The 20,958-nt window shown below is 48.7% G+C and overlaps 1 protein-coding gene across 2 annotated transcripts; it reads right to left on the bottom strand.

The window, feature by feature from the left end:
- Nucleotides 1-1,033: 1,033 nt before the first annotated feature.
- SLC35B4 (solute carrier family 35 member B4) lies at nt 1,034-20,748 on the bottom strand. Of its 2 annotated transcripts, XM_034764230.1 has the most exons (10): nt 20,598-20,748; nt 17,597-17,710; nt 16,730-16,832; nt 14,178-14,227; nt 12,977-13,058; nt 11,297-11,357; nt 9,996-10,105; nt 9,330-9,405; nt 7,834-7,909; nt 1,034-4,659 (listed from the first exon to the last, which is right to left on the bottom strand). In XM_034764230.1, exons 3-10 carry the CDS (start codon nt 16,817-16,819, stop codon nt 4,413-4,415), a joined length of 792 nt encoding a protein of 263 aa, XP_034620121.1. In that variant the 5' UTR covers nt 16,820-16,832; nt 17,597-17,710; nt 20,598-20,748; the 3' UTR covers nt 1,034-4,412. The 2 variants fall into 2 exon arrangements, with proteins under 2 accessions (XP_034620121.1, XP_034620113.1); XM_034764222.1 differs by lacking the exon at nt 20,598-20,748 and having other exon boundaries at nt 17,597-17,977.
- Between the last annotated feature and the right edge of the window lie 210 nt (nt 20,749-20,958).

Here is a 20,958-nt window from a genome sequence, read left to right as displayed (position 1 = left end):
GCTCCCTGCCAGTTTGCTACCTGGGTGAGGTTCCTTTCCAAAACTTTGGTCAGATGGCTAGGGTGTGACTCAGGACACCTAGGTTCAATTCTCTGTGCCCCTGTTCATCATCTGTAAACTGGGGTGACTAGCACTGCCTTACGTTACAGGGCTGTTCTGTTTAGAGTATGAGACACCCAGGCCCCATTGTAATAGAGGCGATATAGATATCGGCGATGGGTAGGCTGACAGGGATTGTGTTAAATCTGAGTTTAGACCAAGCTAAAGTAGCCACTGCTCTTAGTCTAACTTTAGAGCAATTAGCTTTCAAATCAGCCTTGCCCTCCCAGCTAGAAAAGAAAACTAAAGAGCTTGGTTTTCAGCTCCCACCGACTTCAAGAAGAGATGGGGGTTCTGCCCCACTGGAAAAAAAAAACCCTAGTTTCCACCACCCCATTCTAAGTCTGATTCGGCTGCCATCCTCTGTTCCCCCTCAGTGCATGTTCTTTACTGATGGACAGTCAAGATCCTCCAGAAGTGGATCTGGTAGCAGCAGGAAGGCCAGGGCTCCTTGGTTGCTCACGTGGCGTTGGCTGCTCAATGTTCATTTTTGTTTGGAAGCCAACACTGAGACCAGTTACTGACATTCTGGACTGAGCCGTGGCATACCGTCATCCGCAAACGCTGGGGCTGGCTGGCTGCTCCCGGGAGGGAAGGTTAACCTTGAAACCAGAGAGCCCGCTCTGAAGCCCACCTATTGGAGGCAGTAGGACTTCATAGCAGCAGTACCTGGTCTACTTCCCTTAGCAAAGAGTGTTCAGCAGAAGGAACATACCGGGGGGAGGGATAGCTCAGTGATTTGAGCACTGGCCTGCTAAACGCAGGGTTGAGAGTTCAATCCTTGAGGGGGCCACTTTGGGATCTGGGGAAAAATCAGTACTTGGTCCTGCTAGTGAAGGAAGGGGGCTGGACTCGATGACCTTCCAGTTCTATGAGATAGGTTTATCTCCATACATTAAACAGTAAAAGTCGCAGTCAGCAGTCACAACAAAAGTGAAGGGTCAGGAGCAATTTATTTAACAAAAGAAAAAACCCCTAAATCTCTACTTCCATTCAGAAAGCATTTCAGAGCTTCGGGGTTGGGCTTTTTCAAGTGTCTATTTGCATATGCACTAAATCACTGTCAGTCATTCAAGTGTACATTTTAAAAACAAGTCCACCTCCTCTACCGGGAGGATACTGACAGAGTGTCTCTGGATAGTCCAGGTTGTCTCAGCATTTTCCTTCCCCTCTGCCTCTCATGAGTTTAGAGAGACTATCACTTGGAGATACTAGAATACAGAAGGGAAGCCATCACTACCGGTGTCTGGTGATAACTACTCTGCAACACCTAGACTGTCTTGTAAACAGAGATACCGTATATGTAAAAACATGTTGATTTCATTCAAATAAAATCCAAATCCAGAACATGGCCAAAAAAATAACTGCATCACATGAAACAAGAGACCACACAGAGTGGAGCTGATGAATGAGAGCAGCCTACGTACAATACTACGTTACATTCACTTTTACACTTGCCAGGCTATTGTTTGGCTGGCAACAGTGAACCCAAACGACTTGAGCCACATTCACAGCTAGTGTAAACTGGTTTCACGTGGCGGGGAGGCCAGTGGTGAATCTGACTCCATGTCTCAGCTCCATGCCATATTTCCACTCTTTGATCTACCAGCTCTACTGCTGCTCTAACACTGAATTCTCCTTGTGTTGCACACGCTCCCTGCTCCGAGTCTGTGTAAAAAGCTTTTCCCCCGGCGATGAAAATCAAGATGCAAATCTTGCTTCTGGGCTGGTCTTTCCCAGGGTATGTATATACCAGCTGATGAGCTGAAGCAGGGTTTCAAACAAGTTATTTGTGGGCGGGAGGGATAGACAGTCTAGTGAACGTGCAGGCTTCTTCTCCCCCTGCCAGAGAAAATACGTTGAAAACCATGTGCCGTTTGGGGCACTCCGAAGGCAGGAAGTTTTGCTCCTCAGAAATATTGCTCTGAGCAAGTAGATGCCAACTCCACCCTGCTATGGACGGCTTCACAGTTACAGAGAACAATGAACTTCAAAGGCAGTGAATCCCTTCCCGTCCACTTGAACACTGATTGTAACATAGGGGTGTTTAATTGTGAGCTGTTCTCTGACAAATCAGAGGCGCAGTCAATGGAACAAGTCTTGGTGTCAAACTTAAAGAGCGTTAGGAACAACGGAGCATGAAAAGGACAGGCTGGCTGATTATGCCCCTTTCATTTAGTCTGTGTTATGAGCAGACACTTTAAATAGCAAAGGAAACTGTAAAATAGTTTAACCAGCTGCTCAAGGTCAAGACAGCTGAAAATGGGGAGCTAATCTGGCTATGGAACAGTTCCAGGAAGTGACGTTGCAAGCTTTCCCACAAGGCACCAGCTGTGACCTATAGGGACCTCTGCTAAAGGCCATCACAGTGGCTAATCCAGACCTTGTTCTCTGCTGAGACCGCCGAAGGCTGCCACCCTCAGAGCTACTTACGATGGCTTTCGCTCTTCCGTTATCGCGTCTTCTTCTAGTCAGATGCTCGCCTAGCTGCTTGAGGGCAGTACGTGTAATCTAATATAGGAACATCTCGGCTTTGTATTCAGATCGGTTTATGCCTCTTACCTTTCACCCATTAGCAGAGTCCCAGCCAGTACTCACTTGTGGGTTTGTTACTGCACATTTATCTTTCCTCCTTGCTCCTAGAAAGGACACTATTAATTCTCTGTTGCTACAAGCCCTGTGCAGGCTCATTCCTGAACACGGCTGGCCAGGTCTACCACAACGCACAGAACTTGCCTGTGCACTGGCAGCCAAACAGTAGGATGTACGCATCCAAAACCTCACCCGGGGCCTGGATGTATAAATCCTAACACAGGCGGGTAGAAATGGTCCGGCACAAAGAACTGGCACACCCAAATCGAAGCGAGGATGGGAAAGGTTGGCTGCTAGATCTTGCAATGTCATTTAGCAGGACACTAAGGGGAAGCCATCTTTATGGACCTGATGTCACAGGAGCGCCACACCTGGTTGATGCAGAGGTTCAAACAGCAGCCGCACGGGGGAAAGAGTGGTGACCACAGGGAAAGAGCCACGTTAGACCTGAGTAGTAACTTCACCGTGGGATTCAGGGGACAGTCAGCCATGCAAAGGCCTTCAACGTGGCTGACTTCCTCTGAGCCCTTTGGGGGAAACACCTGCAATTTCACTGGGCACGTCACTCAACGGGGTGGTTCTCCTCTGCAAAGGGAATGTAAAAGAGGCACCTGCTGATTGGAGAGATCTGTTCCCTGGCTGCATTCAGTAACACAACCAAAGCCTCTACTCTTAGCCATGCAGAGCCGACAGGCTCCAGCTCACTCACTCTTGGCTACTGCATCTTGTGCTCCAGTAGAATAGTCTCAATTCTAATCAGTCTCATCTCGACAAGCCCACTGGACTCCGGGGTTGCTAGGAGTCACTGGGGCTCTAATTTGGCCTGGAGAACCTTTCTGGTCCAGCTGGGTTCTTTGGCTCAGGGCTGGCTTTACTACACTAGCAATTAGGAGGGGAAAAGCGACCTGGGAACTGGCCAGCTGACAAGGATGGAATCCCCTGGTGCCATTTGTCACCTGCGCTTTAAAAGGTGACTCACAAAGAGAAACTGAGTCAAGTCCTGATCTTACATACTTCAGTGTCTCAATGAAGTAAGAGACGAGGACAACAGTGTGACTGACCTTTTAAAAGTCTCTCCCATCTCAGTGACTCTCTCTCTCTCTCTCTCACATGTCTGGGCTCACCGAAGGGCCCACAACACGATATCACAAATGGAGTGTTTCGATGGCATCATTCCTAGCCATGAGTCAAGAACGGCCGAGGATTTCACAGAGGGATCAGCGGACTTGAGAAGACTGAATGCCCCCTGCAGCTAGGGAGCCAGTCCAGAAGCCAGGACTTGGCATCCACGCGTTGTGACTGAACTTTACAATGCTGCGCTGGGCGTTAGCAGCACCGGGCGGGTCAGGGCGCAAGCGCACCAGGCTGCCAGTAAAGTAAGGAGAATGGTAATGGATGGCAGCCAAAGGGTTAAATCAGACAGGTGGGGAGGGAGGATGGGCCGACAGCACCACAGGCAGGGGGCCAGTGCAGGGACAGCGTGTAACGGAAGCATGTTACCTTTACAGTATTAAAAATTTTAAAAGGGCCATTTTAAAATGAAAGGGGCTGCGAGCCGAACGCTGAACTCGTTCTCTTCCCCAGTGGAGGCTACACGTTCCTCACCAGCTTGGCACAGCCAGCAGCTCCTCTCTATTACAGAAACAACCCCCCCTTGCAGGGGAGTCCCTGGGGCTCTGCCCCGTAAAACCGTAACAAAAGGTCCTTGCTGAGACAGTCCTTTACTCCTTCTTGGCCTCCTTCCTCTGTCTGGCCAGCAGAGGCCCCAGGCTGTTCCACACTTCGGTGTACATCAGCGTGCCCATGAAGACAAAGAGGGTGCCCAGCCAGTGCCAGGCGGTGAAGGGGTTCTTGAAGTACAGGATGGAGAAGATGAGGCTGACAAACTTGCGCAGCGTCACCACCAGGGTGACGGTGAGGGAGGTGCACTCCGTGGTGAGGATGAAGACTCCCCGAATGCACACGTATCTGAGTGGGGCGAGTTAAGGGCACAGCGAGTGGAGAGAAGCACATGCCGGTGGTCGGCTGTTTGATAACATGGGGGCCGTGGGTGGGTCCAGCAGACGGATGAAGGGCTCAGGAAAGTGAAATGGAGAGCACCCCTTGAGGCAGGGATAGTGCAGCTAAGTGCTACTTTCTGAGCTGCAGAACCCCTGCCATTCATACTAGCTCTGCCAATGCCCCTCCAGCCTGACCCATAGTCCCTCCTACTGGTCTCTCTCCACACGGACATGCCCCTCAATCCTGCCCCCCACCCCACCCTCCTATTCCAGTACTGCTCTCCCCCCACACACAGCTCTGCTGATGCCCCTCCATCCTGACCTGCAACCCTCCTTCCACTCCCTGCTCTTCCAGCCATGGGCTCCCACTCAGCTCTGCTAAACTCACTCCAGTCCTGCAGCACCCCCCAGGCCCTCTGTCCCCGTTGCCCTTCCCAGTTCTGCGAAGGCCTCTCACTCCTGAAGGAGGCTGGGTTTGCTCATGTTCTTTTAATGCTAACATATTTCTGATTTGCCACCTGGCTTGTTCTTCCTCCCTGTTTCATGGCACGTACAGACGCTGCCACTGCTCATAGCCATGACAGATATCCACAGGTGCGTCTCCTGCTGCCGGTGCCCCAGTCGCCTACAGTCTATATAGGCTCATCTGCCCAACATAGCCCAAAGGCACCTCAAAGCTCCCCCCGCCCCAGGCTCCAGCCAGCCATTCATGCACAATCCAAACGAGCCAATGGAGCACGGCTGGGAGATCTTTCTCCTTTGCTCTATGCCCCGTGCCCGGAAGCTGGGTTTGCAGGCGCTCCGGTAATTCCTACCAACGTCCACGCACCTTTACAGCTCTCCCAATGCAAGGGGTGATAGGATGTCCTTCAATGGCGGGCAAACCCTAGGAGATTCGGGATCACTACCGTGCGCCTTTAAGTATAAGAGCTAGTAGTCTCACTCCCCACATTATTCAGGGCTAGACTTACATGACTTAAGGCCACCAGCCACAAGGGAATACTCAAGACCCACCCCCACCCAGAAAGAGTTGACTTTAAAGCGAGACACAAGATTCGCTCTCCTCTTCTAAGCCCTTACTATGTTTCCATAGCTGTTTGCAGTGTCTATAGATCGGGGTCGGCAAACGTTTTGGCCCGAGGGCCACATCTGGGTATGGAAATTGTATGTCGGGCCATGAATGCTCACAAAATTGGGGGTTGGGGTGCAGGAGGGGGGTGTGGGCTCTGGGGTGGGGCTGGGGATGAGGGATTAGGGGTGCTCCGGGCTGGGCCCAAGGGGTTCTGAGGGCGGGAGGGGGATCAGGGCTGGGGAAGGGGGTTGTAGGAGGGGGTCAGGGGTGCAGGCTCTGGGCGGCACTTACCTCAAGAAGCTCCCAGAAGCAGTGGCATGTCCCCCCTCCGGCCCCTGCGCGGAGGCGCGGCCAGGTGGCTCTGCGTGCTGTCCTGTCTGCAGGTGCCGCCCCTGCAGCTCCCATTGACTGCGGTTCCTGACCAATGCTAGCTGCGGGGGCAGCGCCTGGGATGGGGGAAGCTTGCGCAGCCCCTTGGCTGCCCCTATGCTTAGGAGCCGGAGAGGGGACATGCCACTGCTTCTGGGAGCCGTGCAGAGTGGGGCAAGCCCCGGACCCCGTTCCCCGCGGTAGGTCGAGGGCTGGATGACGCTCCCGGGCCGTAGTTTGCCCACCCCTGGTCTATAGGAATCCTCCCAGTCTTCGACACCAGCCAGAGCTGAGAATCCAGCCATCATAATCTCAAAACCAAACACACGGTGCTAGAGCAGCCGCTCTCTTAAAGAAGGGTTATAAAGTTGCACTGATATGCTAACAGCACCTGCTGCAAGACCAGGTAGGCTAAATCTAAGAGCTAGCAACCCTCCTGCTGCAGGGCATAAGCTGATAAACAGTTGGAGTGGAGAAGTCTCTTCCCCTCCACGTCCCCTTGCTAGAATATAGGAGAGAGGTGTTTAAGGAGGTATTTTTTTTTACCAAGAGGCTTGGGAAGCAGTAAGTAGAAGGGCTCCTAGCTAGGGTGCAGAGGGAATAGTGAAATGAGGACAGAGAGCTGGGGGAGGACTTCTAAGACAAAGGGGTGGTAGAATTTCAACACAGAGCCAGGTGGCTGCCTTTTTTTGGGTGGGGGGGGGAGGGGGGAGGGTGAGGATCAGGAAGCTTCTCACTGATCCATCTTTCCCCTTCCCCTGGATAGGCAAGCGTGTTTGTATTCTCAGGAATATTTCCACCCTCCTCTGGCCCAGTAAGCGTAGAAGACCAAGGTAGAGCTCAATCATAGGTAAGTAGAGTTGCCTAAGTGCTAAAGCCAGTTAGTTGTCAAGCCATTCCACACACACAGGACGCTAGGCTGGCTTCTGCTCCTACTTGACTCAAATTATATATGCACAGCTGTCTGGATCTCTTTCCAAATGTCCTCTGAAGTACCCTGCAGTGGCTGCTGTCAGAGAGAGGGATACTGGTCTAGGTGGAGGATTGGTTTGCTGCACGACGACAGGAGGTGCTATATTGTACTAGAGGAACCACTGTTGCTTTATACGCAGGGGCACACCAGTTGCCATTGCAGAACAACAATCCTTGCACAGAGATTGGGAGGGAAGAGAAACAGACCCCTCCCCCTTTCCACATAAAGAGCTTACAATAACCGCAAGCCATAACTCGGTGACAAACTGCAGGAGTGTCTGTCTCATCCCGCAATCGCTGAGGTGTGTTCATAACAAACAAGCCATTATCAAAAGCTTGGGTCTCCGTCTCTTCTGTTGCCTTCCCTCACTGCATTCTGCCTGAATTCAGAGAGCAAAGGCTTCCCTGCCGGGACCCCCTCTGCCTGCCTTTTCCAGCTTCATGCGCACACTTCCAATAATTATTACTAGTAAAAGTTTAGCTGCTGGGTCGGTACCTTACATCAGCTCAAGCGCACCTGTCAATGACTCTGGTCTCTAGGAAACAACACGCACGCTGCTTCAGCAGCTGACAGCACCTCCTGCGCTACAGAGACGTTAGCTCTGAATTCAGGGAGGTCTAAGAGCGCACGGCAGGCTTTACACAACTGATCTTTCGGCCCAGTTTTCTCAACGCGCTAGCATCCCCGCTGCCTGCCCTGGTTCTACCTCCAGTGCGTTTGAAGGATACTGAGTGATGACGTTCATGACGAGGTAGAACCACATGATGGGCAAGGTCAGCCCGATCCCCGGGACTTGGAATGGCTCTGCGAGGAGAGAGGAAAGAAGAAAGGTTCATGTCTGATCTCGGCCCAGTTTTTAAAAGCTCAAAACCACACACAATGGCAACGAGCCCCCTTCTTGGTGGTCAGCAGGGAAGCCTCTCGATTGCGTCTCACTCGGCGAGGCCTCAAGGAAAAGCTGTGGGGAGCTTGCATTGCGACTGACCATGCTGTATCCGTGCGAGGGATAAACACACCACAGCTCTGGAGACCGAAGGGTATTCAGATTCAGTGGCATTCTAAAGCAGACTGGACAGCAGTAACGGTTGCACATGCTCCAGCGGCACAGGGCCCTACCACCTGGAAAGGGGCCCAGTTCTGGTTCTGATCCAGTGTGGTAACTTGACTTTTAGCGCTAGACAGAAATAGCACGGTGAGGTGGCATCTCTTACTCCTCACTGTTTGGTGTCTCCTGCTGTATGTGCATTACACACAGACGCTGGGCAAAGCTTTTGCCATGATAAGCACCACGAGAGCTGTGCATTTCTGAATTCACAGCTGAAGAGGGGCCCATTATCAAGCAGCTATTGGCAATGAGAACATGAGAACATTGCCGAGAACATGAGAACTTTACACATGTGCTTCTGCAAGTTTTTTGGGGAGGAAAGGAAATCTCACCAAGGCAATTCTGTGCTGGCAATACCCGCCGGGAGAAGTGTGCGTGAAAAAGCTGTATGAAAACATTTGTCATTTTCACACAGTTCATCTACCCGGTCATGCATCGTGGGCTAGATCCTCAACTGCTGTAAGCCTCTGTAGCTTCATTGATTCCAATTTCCGAGCTACGGAATCCAATTTCAACCAAAGAATCTGGCCTGTTCATTCCCATGATTGTGCTCATCGACATCACTTATGTGAATGTTTTAATGAAATCTGTTATCACTTGATTTTCTGAATGGGGAGGAAGAACAGCCCTTCTTTTCCCCTGGATAGAAGGGTTTTCATTTTTATATGGCTGTGACTGACTAGGGAAGATGAGCTGTGCATTACAGGGGGACCTGTTTATGAAACATCACGTAGAAAAGTTTTTGGCTGTCAGATAAAATTGGGGATCTGTGTCTGTGAGGTGGGGCTTATTTAACAATAACATTCACCAGTTTTCAGGTTTTCACTTCTGCGTGTGAGTAACTTTATGCACACAAAACAGACCCACTGATTTTGACGGGACTACTGATGATAGATAAAGTTAAGCACGGGTGTATTAGCAGGGTTGGGAACTTGACGAGTTTCTAATCCCTCTGCTGGGTTAAAGCACTCTCCATAGCCATCCACAGACTTAAGTTCAGAAGGGAACATTATAATTACTTAAGCTGACCTACATAATCACCAGCCAGAGAGTCTCACCCAGAGATTCCTGCACTGCAGGGAACCCACAAGAGCATCAACTTGCACAAAGAAAACTCACCAGACTGGCTGAAGAGAACAGCATGGGCGTAGATGTCCGGAGCGAGGAGGAGGAAGCCAGGGAGGGGCAGGGCATGCTATGGCAAGAGAGAGAAATCCAATGCAGAGCTTTAAACTGACACCATGCAGAGAATCCAGTGTATGTGCATTTCAACTAATATTAAAGGACAAATGCTTTAACGTTCTAATTGAGCTCATGTACAGCTTATCCATCCGTCCCACCCCAAGTCAAAATGATCAGTCACTCTTGGCAGAGCAACCTGGGATTACGACGGGATGAAATGCATTCATTGACCCAGCCCTCATGTTCTAAAGGGCCGAACACCTGAGTGAGAGGTTTGGGGACAGTTTTTGATCAACGCCAGCCTCATTTCCCCGACCCCCTCTACAGTATAGTAACCTGGCATCATAGGACGTAGAAATGGGAAGAGACTTATTATAAAATCATCATGGAGGATTATTTCCTACAAAACATTTCCTAGTGCCGAGCACGGCCAGGGATTGCCTGCATGGCTCTGACAGTAGGATCAGGGCCTTCAGCTCTGGATTCTTTCTAAAAAAAGGTTCCAGTTGGGTCAGTGGTTCTATCGCATAGAGCGGACTGGAAAACTGCATGAAATTTATATTCGAAATGGTTTGGTTTGAGATAAAGCCAGCAGCTGCTTACATTGTAAAACAGCGCCTCCTTGGAATGCTTTCCAAACTGTTTGTAGATGGTCTCTTGAAAGATCCCCATTCTGGCTGACATCAGCAGGGCGAAGGTCAGTGCCGCGATACCTGTAACACAAAAGCAGTCTTACTGTCCCTGCCTCAACGCTTAATAAACCTCAAATCAATCAGCGTAGGCAGATCTCCAGGGTGCGACTTGAAACGGAAGAGAATGGGAAAGCCCACAAGAGACCGGTGCCACAGCCGAAAGATGTTAGGGGTCTTGAATATTTTACCCATGTGACTTAGGCGCTAAGTCTCATGGAAAGCCAATAGGATTTAAGCACCTAAGGCCCATTTTCAAAAGTGATTTAGCTGCTTTAGATGTTGTTACCATCTTGACCGATATTGAAAATTGGAAGCCAGCCCCTGCCGCGCACAGACGGAATTACTGCCCCACATGCAAAATTGGGTTCCTCAAGATACCAACCCCAGCCCCTGAAAGCAGCCAGAAAGTGAAGACTGGCCATATTAAACTCTTCAGGGCCAGTTTTCTAAAAAGGCTCCTCTGTGGTCCATCAGACCCAAAAAATACAACCAAGTTTGCAGGTAACTGCTCCCTCACGGTGTAGTCTGCAGCACCTGAGTGAACAAGAAGGCCCTTCTATTGTAGGGAGGAAGTGGGCCAATATTGTCGGCATACACATGGGGCCAAATACATCCCTGGTCTAATCCTGCTGTAGGCAATGGAGTGACACCCAGGACTGAGACTGCCCTTTGATCTCTACGCAGTTTTTTACTCCCCATCCCCAGCTTCAGCTGACGACGGGATGCTGCAATATTTTCAGAAGCCATCATTTCTCAGGTTAGCCTCCCGTGTCTGTTTCCTATAGGGAGTCTGCTTTACAGAGCTAGGCCCAGATTCTAATCTTGGTTTCATCAGTGGCACCCGTCCAATGGAGATCAGACTCTGCCCTTTTTGACTTAATATGAACCTCTCAAATTCACTGCAGAAATGTAACCTGGGAAGGGACCTGATAAAGGAGCAACACAGCTCCATCACTAACCCACCCCTCACACTTCAGATACTATCTTTGACCAGCTGGTTGCAAGCGACTTTTTGCAATGTGATAGGCTTGTATCAACAGGGAGTCTGCTTAAATCGATAGCAGAAATGCAACTGATCCCTGGAGCCGGGTGTCTGACCGATCTCTGCTGCCATGCCGTTTAAGCACAGCTGCAGGCCTGGAGATCAGCCCCGTGAGAGCACCTTCGACCAACATAATTGCAAAGGCAGTTAGCGTCACTGCACTTACAGACCTAACAGCCACCACATGAAGACATGGAATCCATCCTCTTCGCCTAAGCTGGATTTAGAAGCCTAGGGAAGGTGGGGAGAAGAGAGTCAGACCATTATAATGTATGCAGTTTGGGAGTTTCCAAGTGACTAAGTTTGTCTCTCTGTTCCCAATAGCTGATGGATTGTGTTCCAAACCTATATACAAACAGTATATCGAAGACAGCCCGGAGTGTCCTTCCTCTGCACTCCCTTCACTGGTTAAAGAGAGTATGGGCAGTTACGGCTTTCACCCCTGCTTTAGTGGAATTGTTGGACAGAAGATGAAGACTGATCAGCAAAGCATCCCTTTCAAAGAAACACGCTGGCTGAAGACACGTCGCTTCCCCTCCCCTCCCTTTATCCTAACTCTTGAGTGACTGTGTGTGTTATGATGAAGCTGGGATTTTGGGACATTTGTTGTATTTGGAAAAAATAATCAATTACCAATAATAATAAAAAAGTACCATGCTGGCACAGCCCAAGTCTGACAGGAGCTGCAGGTGCACAGCATCTTTTGCGGGGTGGAAAACAGACTTATTCAGGCGTGTGTCTATTGAAAATGGGATACAGACTCACATATGCCGATACCCAAGCCTGCACTCTGTGGCACTTGCCTAACTCACAGGATTTCCTGTGGATCTATTAAAGTTAACTTGGATTATTACTACTAGTCTAGTCTAGAAGTACAGCTGTTTAATGCATCTGCGGATGCATTAATCTCCTGAATCTGCATTTAAATAGGCAAGGATCTTACAGAACCCAGCCTCTTACACTGCCGACTAACTGTAAGCAGCTGTCTCTGTATCAGAGCAACAGAGCTGCTTAAAGTTATTGCGCAATGAATCTTGTAAGTTTTTCCTCTCTACAGCTGCCTGTGACAGCAGGAGATTGCTCTCTGGTCCCTTCCGATCCTATGTTCTTAAGTATATTTTCCCCATGATAAAATGTTATTGTCACTGCAAGTCTGCAATGGGCTTACACACTATTCAAACCCTCAAAACTGGGCCAAATTAAATCAGTTTTCACCAAGACACTGGAAGGGGCATCTCTCTAAGTCCTATCTCCATGGTCGGTTTCAATTTTCTGGCCTGACCTGCGTAAAAGCGGTTAAGCCAAGAAGGAAAAACCTCAAACAAGAAAAGTTACACACTTGTGTGTATTCTCCCCACCCAAAACCTTGCTCGCAAAAAATTGCCATCCTGTTTATGCTCCAACTTACCCAAAAAATAAAAAAATCACACTTCGTTTTGGGCCAGGCCTGGAAAATTCTAGTTTGAAAAGAGACCTGTTCTGGAAGCTGAGAGTAAGGTTTTTCGATAGTCACTGCCAGTCTAAGCAGCTAATAATCAATTACATTAACCCCAATTATTTTTGTTTCCTCTGCAGGTGAAAGTAACGCGATATTCAGTGTGCCCGTAAGAAAAGCAAAAACTAAGCAGCATGTCATAAAAGGCACCTTGAACTAAAAAAAACGTGAAGGCCAGCAAAAATCCGGTGTCTGACTGTGGGAAAGATCTCTAGGGAAACGGACAAAAAATACGCAGTGTACTTTCTTCCCATTGATACAAAGGGAATTGCCTGATTAAGGCATCGGTGTCAGCTCCTGCTGTTAATAGGGCTCCCAGCTGTACAGACTCAGACACTTGAAAAGCATTCCTTACCACTTGTTTTGCAGACATTAAAGTGCAGATAAAGATCCCCACAGACACCAGGGCTATGGATGTGTATTTAGACGCACTGTATCTGCAACAAGAGAAGAACAGAGACTTCAGCATTCTTGTCCACCCTTTTCAACCGGGGAGCTTTCACCCAATGCTGCACTGAAGAGGCATTAGGCCTGATTCTGCTCAGTTACCCTGGTGTAAATCTGGAGTAACTACTGATTGGAAACTGTTGAACAGAAGATCCAAGGAAAAGCTCTTTCAGTTCTAGCCCTTTCCATGCTCAGAGATTTAAGTGCTCTCTTTCCAAGAACTAGTCCGGGATCAAAGGGTTCCTAGCCCCACTAGATCACAAGATAGGGAGCCTTAAGATCATGTCATTCTGATTACTCTCTTGCTGGGCCATTTACTTTTCATTCCCTGATACCCCCACACAGATGGAAAGGTCAGCAGAAGAGAGCTCTTACTGCAATACCTAGCCCCACTCCTGCCTGGGCCAGCAGCACGTCTCAAACCCTGGCTCATCAGTGCTAACAGCTCGCTTAGCTGTCGATTTATCTTTTACATAAACCAGCCACTGGAGGGGGACAAAGACCCACACGCTCCTATTGCAGCAAAAACAAAAGCTTCTTGAAAAAATATTTAATCCGAGACCCCACACGGAAGGGAATCCTACCCAGGCCTCAGCTGGAAGGCTGGTGGCTGCAAAGGGAGTGACAAAGCACTCTCTTCCCTGTCGCTCCTCCGCCACTTATAGTCACACGGCCAGCCCACGAGCAGCAACCTGGGACCAACTCTCCTTCACTACTTACCTATGAGTAAGGGGTGATATAGGGCTTAATCGATTAATGATCAGAAAACACTGTACTTCTCAGACAGACGGTGATACAGAAATGCAAAGCAGTAGTACTGAAGTGCTCCCTATTCAGGTTTGCCTTAGAGAGGTACGGCTGGAGCGCCAATCCCAGCTTTGATACGGACTCCCGCCCTGACCTCTGGCAAGTCACTTACCTTCAGTGCCTCAGTTTCCCCATCAGTGAGAGGAGGATAACATTTACACTGGGGGATGACAGATCAAGTCTAAAGCGCTTTGCAGATGAACAGTTTTTCACATGTGCCAAATGCCGCTGACTATCAGATGTTGCACTGACTAAGTCAATAACATACATTTTTCTGATGAAACTGGGAGCTATAAATTTACCTTTTTTTCAAAATGATGATGCCTAGAACCATGCTCGCTATTAGAGAGCCCTGGGGAGCGGGGAGAGAGAAAAGCAAAACAAGGTCAGTGTGTCAGGTACCCTCCCAGAAATAGAAACACATTCCACGAGAAATCCTGTGTGCTCTGAACAGTTAAGTACAGTTCACTAATAGAAATAACAGCCTCAAGAGGAGGACGGAGAGAGACCGAAATCAGAGAGGGACGGATTCTCATTAGACCCAGAGAAGAGAAGTAATAGGACTTGTGGATGCAGCAGGGAAATTTAGGCTTTCTCCTTGTCGTATTTACACTAAAACAGTTACAAGGGCAGTTCAGGAAGAGAACAAACTAAAGGAGTTTCTGGCATCAACATTGTGGGGAATAAGCCTAGGTCCTCTATCTATCTGGGGATGGCTCAGGTACGATAATGTTCAGGTGAGAGAACTACGAGGTTATCTAGCTTAGCACAGGACTAGTTTCTAGATTGTATCCTCTTATTTTTTTTAAAAAACAGTCTAGATTTAAGATGTGTCGAGCCATTGGCCATCCACTGCTTCTCATGGAAGGTTACTCCACCGCCGAGTGCGCGATACCCGATACTCAAGCATACATTTCCTTTTTGCTTTAATGTAAGTTCACCTGGCCACTGTTTTGCAGACATTAAAATTCGTGAGAGTAACATGGACGGGGCAGCATTGTGCACCCCCTAGGGGCGCATGAAGGACTAGCAGCGTGCGCCTGCGCATTCATGCTGTGTGGGCCTTTAACCGGGCAGGGTGCTGCAAAAGGGAGGAGGTGAGAAGGGTTTAGTTTCCTTGAAGGCTCAGCTTTCAGGTGACATCTTCTTACCCAAATGATCCTGTTCGTACATTTCATGGCTCATTGGGTTAATACAGGGGTGGGCAAACTTTCTGGCCCACGGGCCACATCTGGGTATGGAAATTGTATTGCGGGCCATGAACGCTCATGTAATTGGGGGTTGGCGTGTAGGAGGGGGTGAGGGCTCTGGGGTGGGGCCAGAAATTAAGAGTTCAGGGTGTGGGAAGGGGCTCCAGACTGAGGCAAGGGGTTGGGGTGCGGGGGGAAAGGGAGGATGAGGGCTCCAGCTGGGGTGGGGCTGAGGATGAGGGGTTGGGGGTGCAGGAGGGTGCTCCGGGCTGGGACCAAGGGGCTCAGAGGGCAGGAGGGGGATCAGGGCTAGGGCAGGGGGTTGGGGCACAGGAGGGGGTCAAGGGTGCAGGCTCCTGGCGGCACTTACCTCAAGCAGCTCCCGGAAGCAGCGGCATGTCCCCCCTCCGGCTCCTACGCGGCCAGGCGGCTCTGCACACTGCCCCGATCCCAGGCACCGCCCCCATAGCTCCCATTGGCCACGGTTCCTAGCCAGTGGGAGCTGTGAGGGCAGCGCTTGGGATGGGGGCAGCGTACGGAGCCCCCTGGCTGCCCCTACGTGTAGGAGCTGGAGGGGGGACATGCTGCTGCTTCCAGGAGCCGCGCAGAGCGTGGCAAGTCCCAGACCCCGTTCCCCGGCAGGAGCTTGAGGGCCGGATTAAAACATCTGAAGGGCCGGGTGTGGCCCCTGGGCCGTAGTTTGCCCACCCCGGGTTAATACATCTCTCCATGCTAGTAGTTTTATTTTGGCACAATTCACCTTTCGTACGGCGCTCAGTGCCTATGAAGCACCATAAAAAACACATCAGTGAATCCGCAAGTTGTAGGGAACTAGAGATGTAAAGGGCAGGCAAAAACTTTAATTTACTTTTCAGACGTGCTACCAACATGCTCAGTACAACTAAAAAATAGCTACTGAGTGTTTGCACATGCAAACTCACATATCCTTCTCTCGGACTGCATTCATACCGGGCAGTCTTTGCAAACCTGTCCTATACTGTGCCAAACAGACGAATAGGTCACATTACCAGTGAAATGCAAGGGTTTTACATGAAACAGAAGCAAGTTATTTTGCAGTCTGAACGCAGGGCAGGGAGCCAGGAACTCCAGAGTCTAGATACTAGCTTTAACACCAACTCCCTCTGTGATCCTAAGTGAGTTATTCAACCTCAGCATGCCTCAGTTTCCCCATCTGTAAGAAGAAAGCTTCTCCAGGCCTTGATGCCCCCCGGAATAAGGAGCAGACAAACAAGTTCCCAGCCCTGACAGCCAGGTGTGTGCGTGACAATGGCCCTCCCTGTAATGTGCAAAAGCCTCCCAAAGATTAACTAGTTCTCAAATCACCTGTCAGGTGGTTGTATTATTTGACAGATGGGGAAACTGAGGCACAGGCAATAAGGGAACAGCCCAAATTCTCAAAGGGTATCTATTGCAGAGCTGGGAACTGAACCCATATTAAGCCCTGACCCCATGCCTTAACCACAAGGCGATCTTTTCTCCATTAATAACATTGCTATCTATGTACAACGTATTGTAGCTATAAAGCACTCAATGTCAATGCGAAACTCTGCTCCTCCACCGGGCCTGGAGGGAGACTGAACGGACGTGTTCTGCTCCCCTGGGACATTGTGCACACGGAGAGAAAGGCTGGCAGAGGTACTCACTGATCTGAAGATCATGTGCAACGGCATGGCTATGTTTAGATTCAGGGCATAGTTATTCACGACGCTGACTGTAAAGAACATGGCCACCATGATCAGGTAGTATCTGAAAGGGAAACACAAGGGGCTGGTCAGCAAAGCAAGTTGATGACCGGGAAGTTCCTTCTAGATGTTCTCACACAAGGCTTGGGCAGCACTAATCTGTCAGCCCCAGAGACTCAAGTTCTCTGCTCATCCTCAGAGCAGGAACGGCCCAGGCGGTGCAAGTCTCCCTCCCTTACATGCAACAGTGTTCCCACATCTGCTCCAGGGTGGGTGGGGAATTCAGTCTCCGTAAGGAGGCTGCCAACAATGGGACCAACTGCGAATGGGCTGGTATTTAGCGATCTACTAGGCACCAGTCTGAAATCAAGTCATTTCACACAGGCCATCAAGTCACAGGGATTAGAGGTGGAAAAACCCATCAGGTTTTCTAGGCCACACTGCTGCCAATGCAGGATTGTCCCCTACAGAATAAGTGGGGGTAAAACAAGAATTTTGCAAGACTTCTTTCCCCCCAGATTGCCAGTGGGCCCCACTCGTTACCAAACCCCAGAGAGATCCAGTCCCCTAAAAGTAACGCTTGCTTACTAAACAGCTACTAACATGTTCCTTAGGAGAGAAGACTCTGAAAACAGTTTCCTATTAATAATCCTAGATAAATGAGTTAATATTTTACCAGGCATGACAGGTTCTGAATGAAGTGTTGCTAACTCTGGAAAGGGAATGGGGATTAGACAGGAGAAATGGATAAGCTGTTTTATTAAATGCTAAGAGATAACAGATATCTAGTCAATTCAAGCCCCGTCAAAGCATTTATGTCTATTGTACCTTATTGGGATGGCTGGCCGCTTCCTTCCAAAGTTGGTTTCAAAGATAAAGCCTTCCACTGCTATAAATAAGAACTGTGCAAATGTCACGATGTTCCCGCATCCTGGAAACTCTCTGGATTTGTGGGAAAGAGAGAGAAGGAGAAACATGACGACACACAGTATATAGTAACTGAATGCACTGAGGAGGACACCAGTAGCTTACACACATTCATAGAGCTCTTACCAGCTCTTACCATTCTAACGCACCTGACAAGCTTACCTAGCGTGGTTCTTATATAGCCCTCATCAGTGCAGTATAGGCACCTCCACTGTAAATTCATATACAAACTACTCACAAGGATCACTTCACTCATCACTGGGATCTAGCAACCTCTGGGGAGCAGCTTGCCAGCTGTTTAACAGTGCACAGCAACACCACTCAACAATCTTCTATTCATTGAACTTTTTGAAACTTTGCACTTTTAGAGAGAGGTAAGGGATTGACACTCTGTACACAAATTTTCAGAGGGACAATAGGGTTGAGGTCTGTTATTTTTTACCTCTATATATTATTTATTTATTTGAAAACATTTTTGCTGTTAACAAGCATGTTATCTCTGGAAACACAAATCCACAGTTTGAGAACTGCAAAACTAAGCATCTCTGATGGCATCTTCTAGACTGAGCACTGAGCCCCATTGGGTAGATAGCAAGATTATACTAAATACTATACAGAAGCCCCTGGACCCCCATAAGATTGGGTTCCTAATCCATGAACTACTGGAACTCATTTACAAAACTTTTCTTAAACATGACATGAATATATTGTCTCATACTATAGAATTAGAATTTATAATCCTTATTCCATGATGAGATAGTTTTAATTAAGATACATTATAGCTCAAAGATATCTTTAGATAGGTGTTTTCCTCAAAATGCATTTTATCAAAAAAATCTGATGTAAATTAAAAAAAAATCCAATTTTTTTATTTAAAAAAAAAAATCATTGATTTTTATCCACCCTGATATCTGAGCACCTTCCAGTCACGTTATTCACATTGCTTAATGCAGCTGTCACCTGTGGCTCATTGTCTTATCCTTCCCCCAAGAGGAGAATTGTGCATGCAGTGGAGTGTTTGGGTTTGATAAAGAGAGAGAGATAATTTTTTATGTACACACTACTCTCTGTTTGCTAGAAAAGGCTGGTCAAAATGGTGCACCTTGCACTTGGAGAGGAAGAAGATAAGGTTTATGATGGTCCTTAGTTTCTGGGGGAGTTTGTTCCAGTCTCAGACCAGCCCCTGAGAAAGCTCTGTCTCTTGAAGTGCTTTACCCTCATGGGAGAACGTTTCTCTGTGCCGGAGGAGCAGAGCTGTTGACCCCAGAGTCCTCACTCTGGAGCGTCAGGCGAGCTTTCAGATAACCTTGGGCCTGGCCACTGAACATGCTGAGAAGCAGGCCCGAGACCTTTCGATTGTTATCCATCGGAAACTGCAGCGAAAACTAGGAAAGAGGAACGACTAGCCATTTGGAATTCAGCTAGGATACCAACGTTACTATATTGCGTTTTATTCTCGCGAGAAGGGCTTCCATCTTTAACCACTATAAGAGGCCAGTGTTTCCATTTCACATTTCATCAGAAAGATTTGGGCTATGGTCGCACCTCTGTGCTAGGCACTGTACGAAGTACGTGCAGTGGCATAGGTCCATCTGCCACGATGCTGGGGCGTTTGCTCAGTACTGACCCAGAGGGAAGAGCGCCACCTATTGGATCACTCATTTAAACAAAGCTTATTGAGATGAGCAAGCATACAAGATACAGTACGGTCAGATAGACACAGGATAGGACTTCAGAGAAATAATGGATTTTTGTACCAGGTGTCCACTCCATCTTATTTGTTTCTACTTGGTAGCAGGTTGCCACATTTATGGTTACTGTTGTCGCCTCTGTATCCTAACAGCCTCTTTCAGAGCCGGGCTCAATTTTCCTTCCTTGCATTTCAACGGGAAATCTTCTGAGGAAGCACTTTCCCCACAGCTCAGAGTTTGGACGGTGGAACGGAAAATGTCTCCGTTTTACTGTGTCACATGGTTAACAGAGCTGTTCCTCCCTGCACGTCCAGCGTGTGATTGTCAGAGCCTGCCTATGTTGTGTGTCTCTCACTGGGCTAAGGCAGTCTGATAGGGTGACGTTTCTGTATATCACTATTGCTTGCTGTGGGGGGGGTTACTGTTTATTTGCTGTTCTTCCTGACGTACTGGATACGGACTTGATTTTAGGGCTTGGTGTGTCTTGAACATCCGTTTCTGAGTGGGGTTATTTTATATCACTCTGTTACCTTGATGCTAAAGGAGAGTGGAAGGCTCATTCTGGCTCTTATTTTAAGTTGTCTGGTATGGGTCTTCTAGCGTCTTGTGAGGAGAGTAAGCATATGATTATTTGCTAACACCATTTATGGCAGCAACTAGGTGTTTGCTTGAGACCTCCCATTCCAGAAATGATCTAGCCCAAATCTGCTTTGCTTGGGAGATCAGACACGACAACAGCATTAAGTGTTTGGTGCACACGGGATATTTAGTGTTAGGGTAGCACGCTGGTCCTAGGATATTAGCAAGACAATTACGTTTCACCCACTTTGTTTCACAAAGTGGTATTTAGGCAAGTCAGGAACAACTAGAACGAAGCCAGTTTTTCTTGTTATAGTCTTGGGCTTCCACAAACTACTGGTAGCGATACACAGAATCCAATCCCTGAGATTCAGGCCCCTGCTGCACGGTTCTTCTCCCCCCAGGGACCCACCATCTCCCTACCCCTAGTGGTCACTAACTCAGGAGTCTGGATCACCACCAGTGTGATCTTTCTCCACTACTTGTCCCCTTCTGCGCTCCCATCCCACCACACCACAAGATCTGGAAGTCTGTAATGCTCCTGTATTACATATAAAGTCTTGTTGGAATTTTAAAGTTCTGGGAGCAAATGGAGAAACCGTAATTAATCTAAGAAGCAAGCAATTACTCACAAGGGTGTGACTGTGTCCTGAGGTCAACCAACTACCTGTTGCATAAATCTACCCTGTGTGTGTCTCTCTAGCGGAATAGCCAGGGCTGACATTCAGAGATTCTCCCACGGAACTTCGATGCCTGGGACAGGACAGCATGCAGCTATCACAGAGTATTTGCTAGAGTACATGATTGGCTGGGAGCTCAGATGCAAGAGCAGCCCACTATGCCCCCCCCCCCTCCCCAAATTGCATGCATCATGCTCATTGTTGCTATTTTATAGTCGTGGGGGACAAGGGAAAATTGAGTTGACGCTTCCCCTTTTCTAACAGTCTCTGAAAACCACCAACTCCTCTGATGCAACAGAGAAACCAGTGCAAA

This window comes from Trachemys scripta, chromosome 1 (assembly GCF_013100865.1).
Source record: "Trachemys scripta elegans isolate TJP31775 chromosome 1, CAS_Tse_1.0, whole genome shotgun sequence".
NCBI classification, from domain to species: Eukaryota; Metazoa; Chordata; order Testudines; family Emydidae; genus Trachemys; species Trachemys scripta.
The sequence above is the reverse complement of the archived record's forward strand: the minus strand, read 5'-3'. Positions and strand labels throughout refer to the sequence as shown.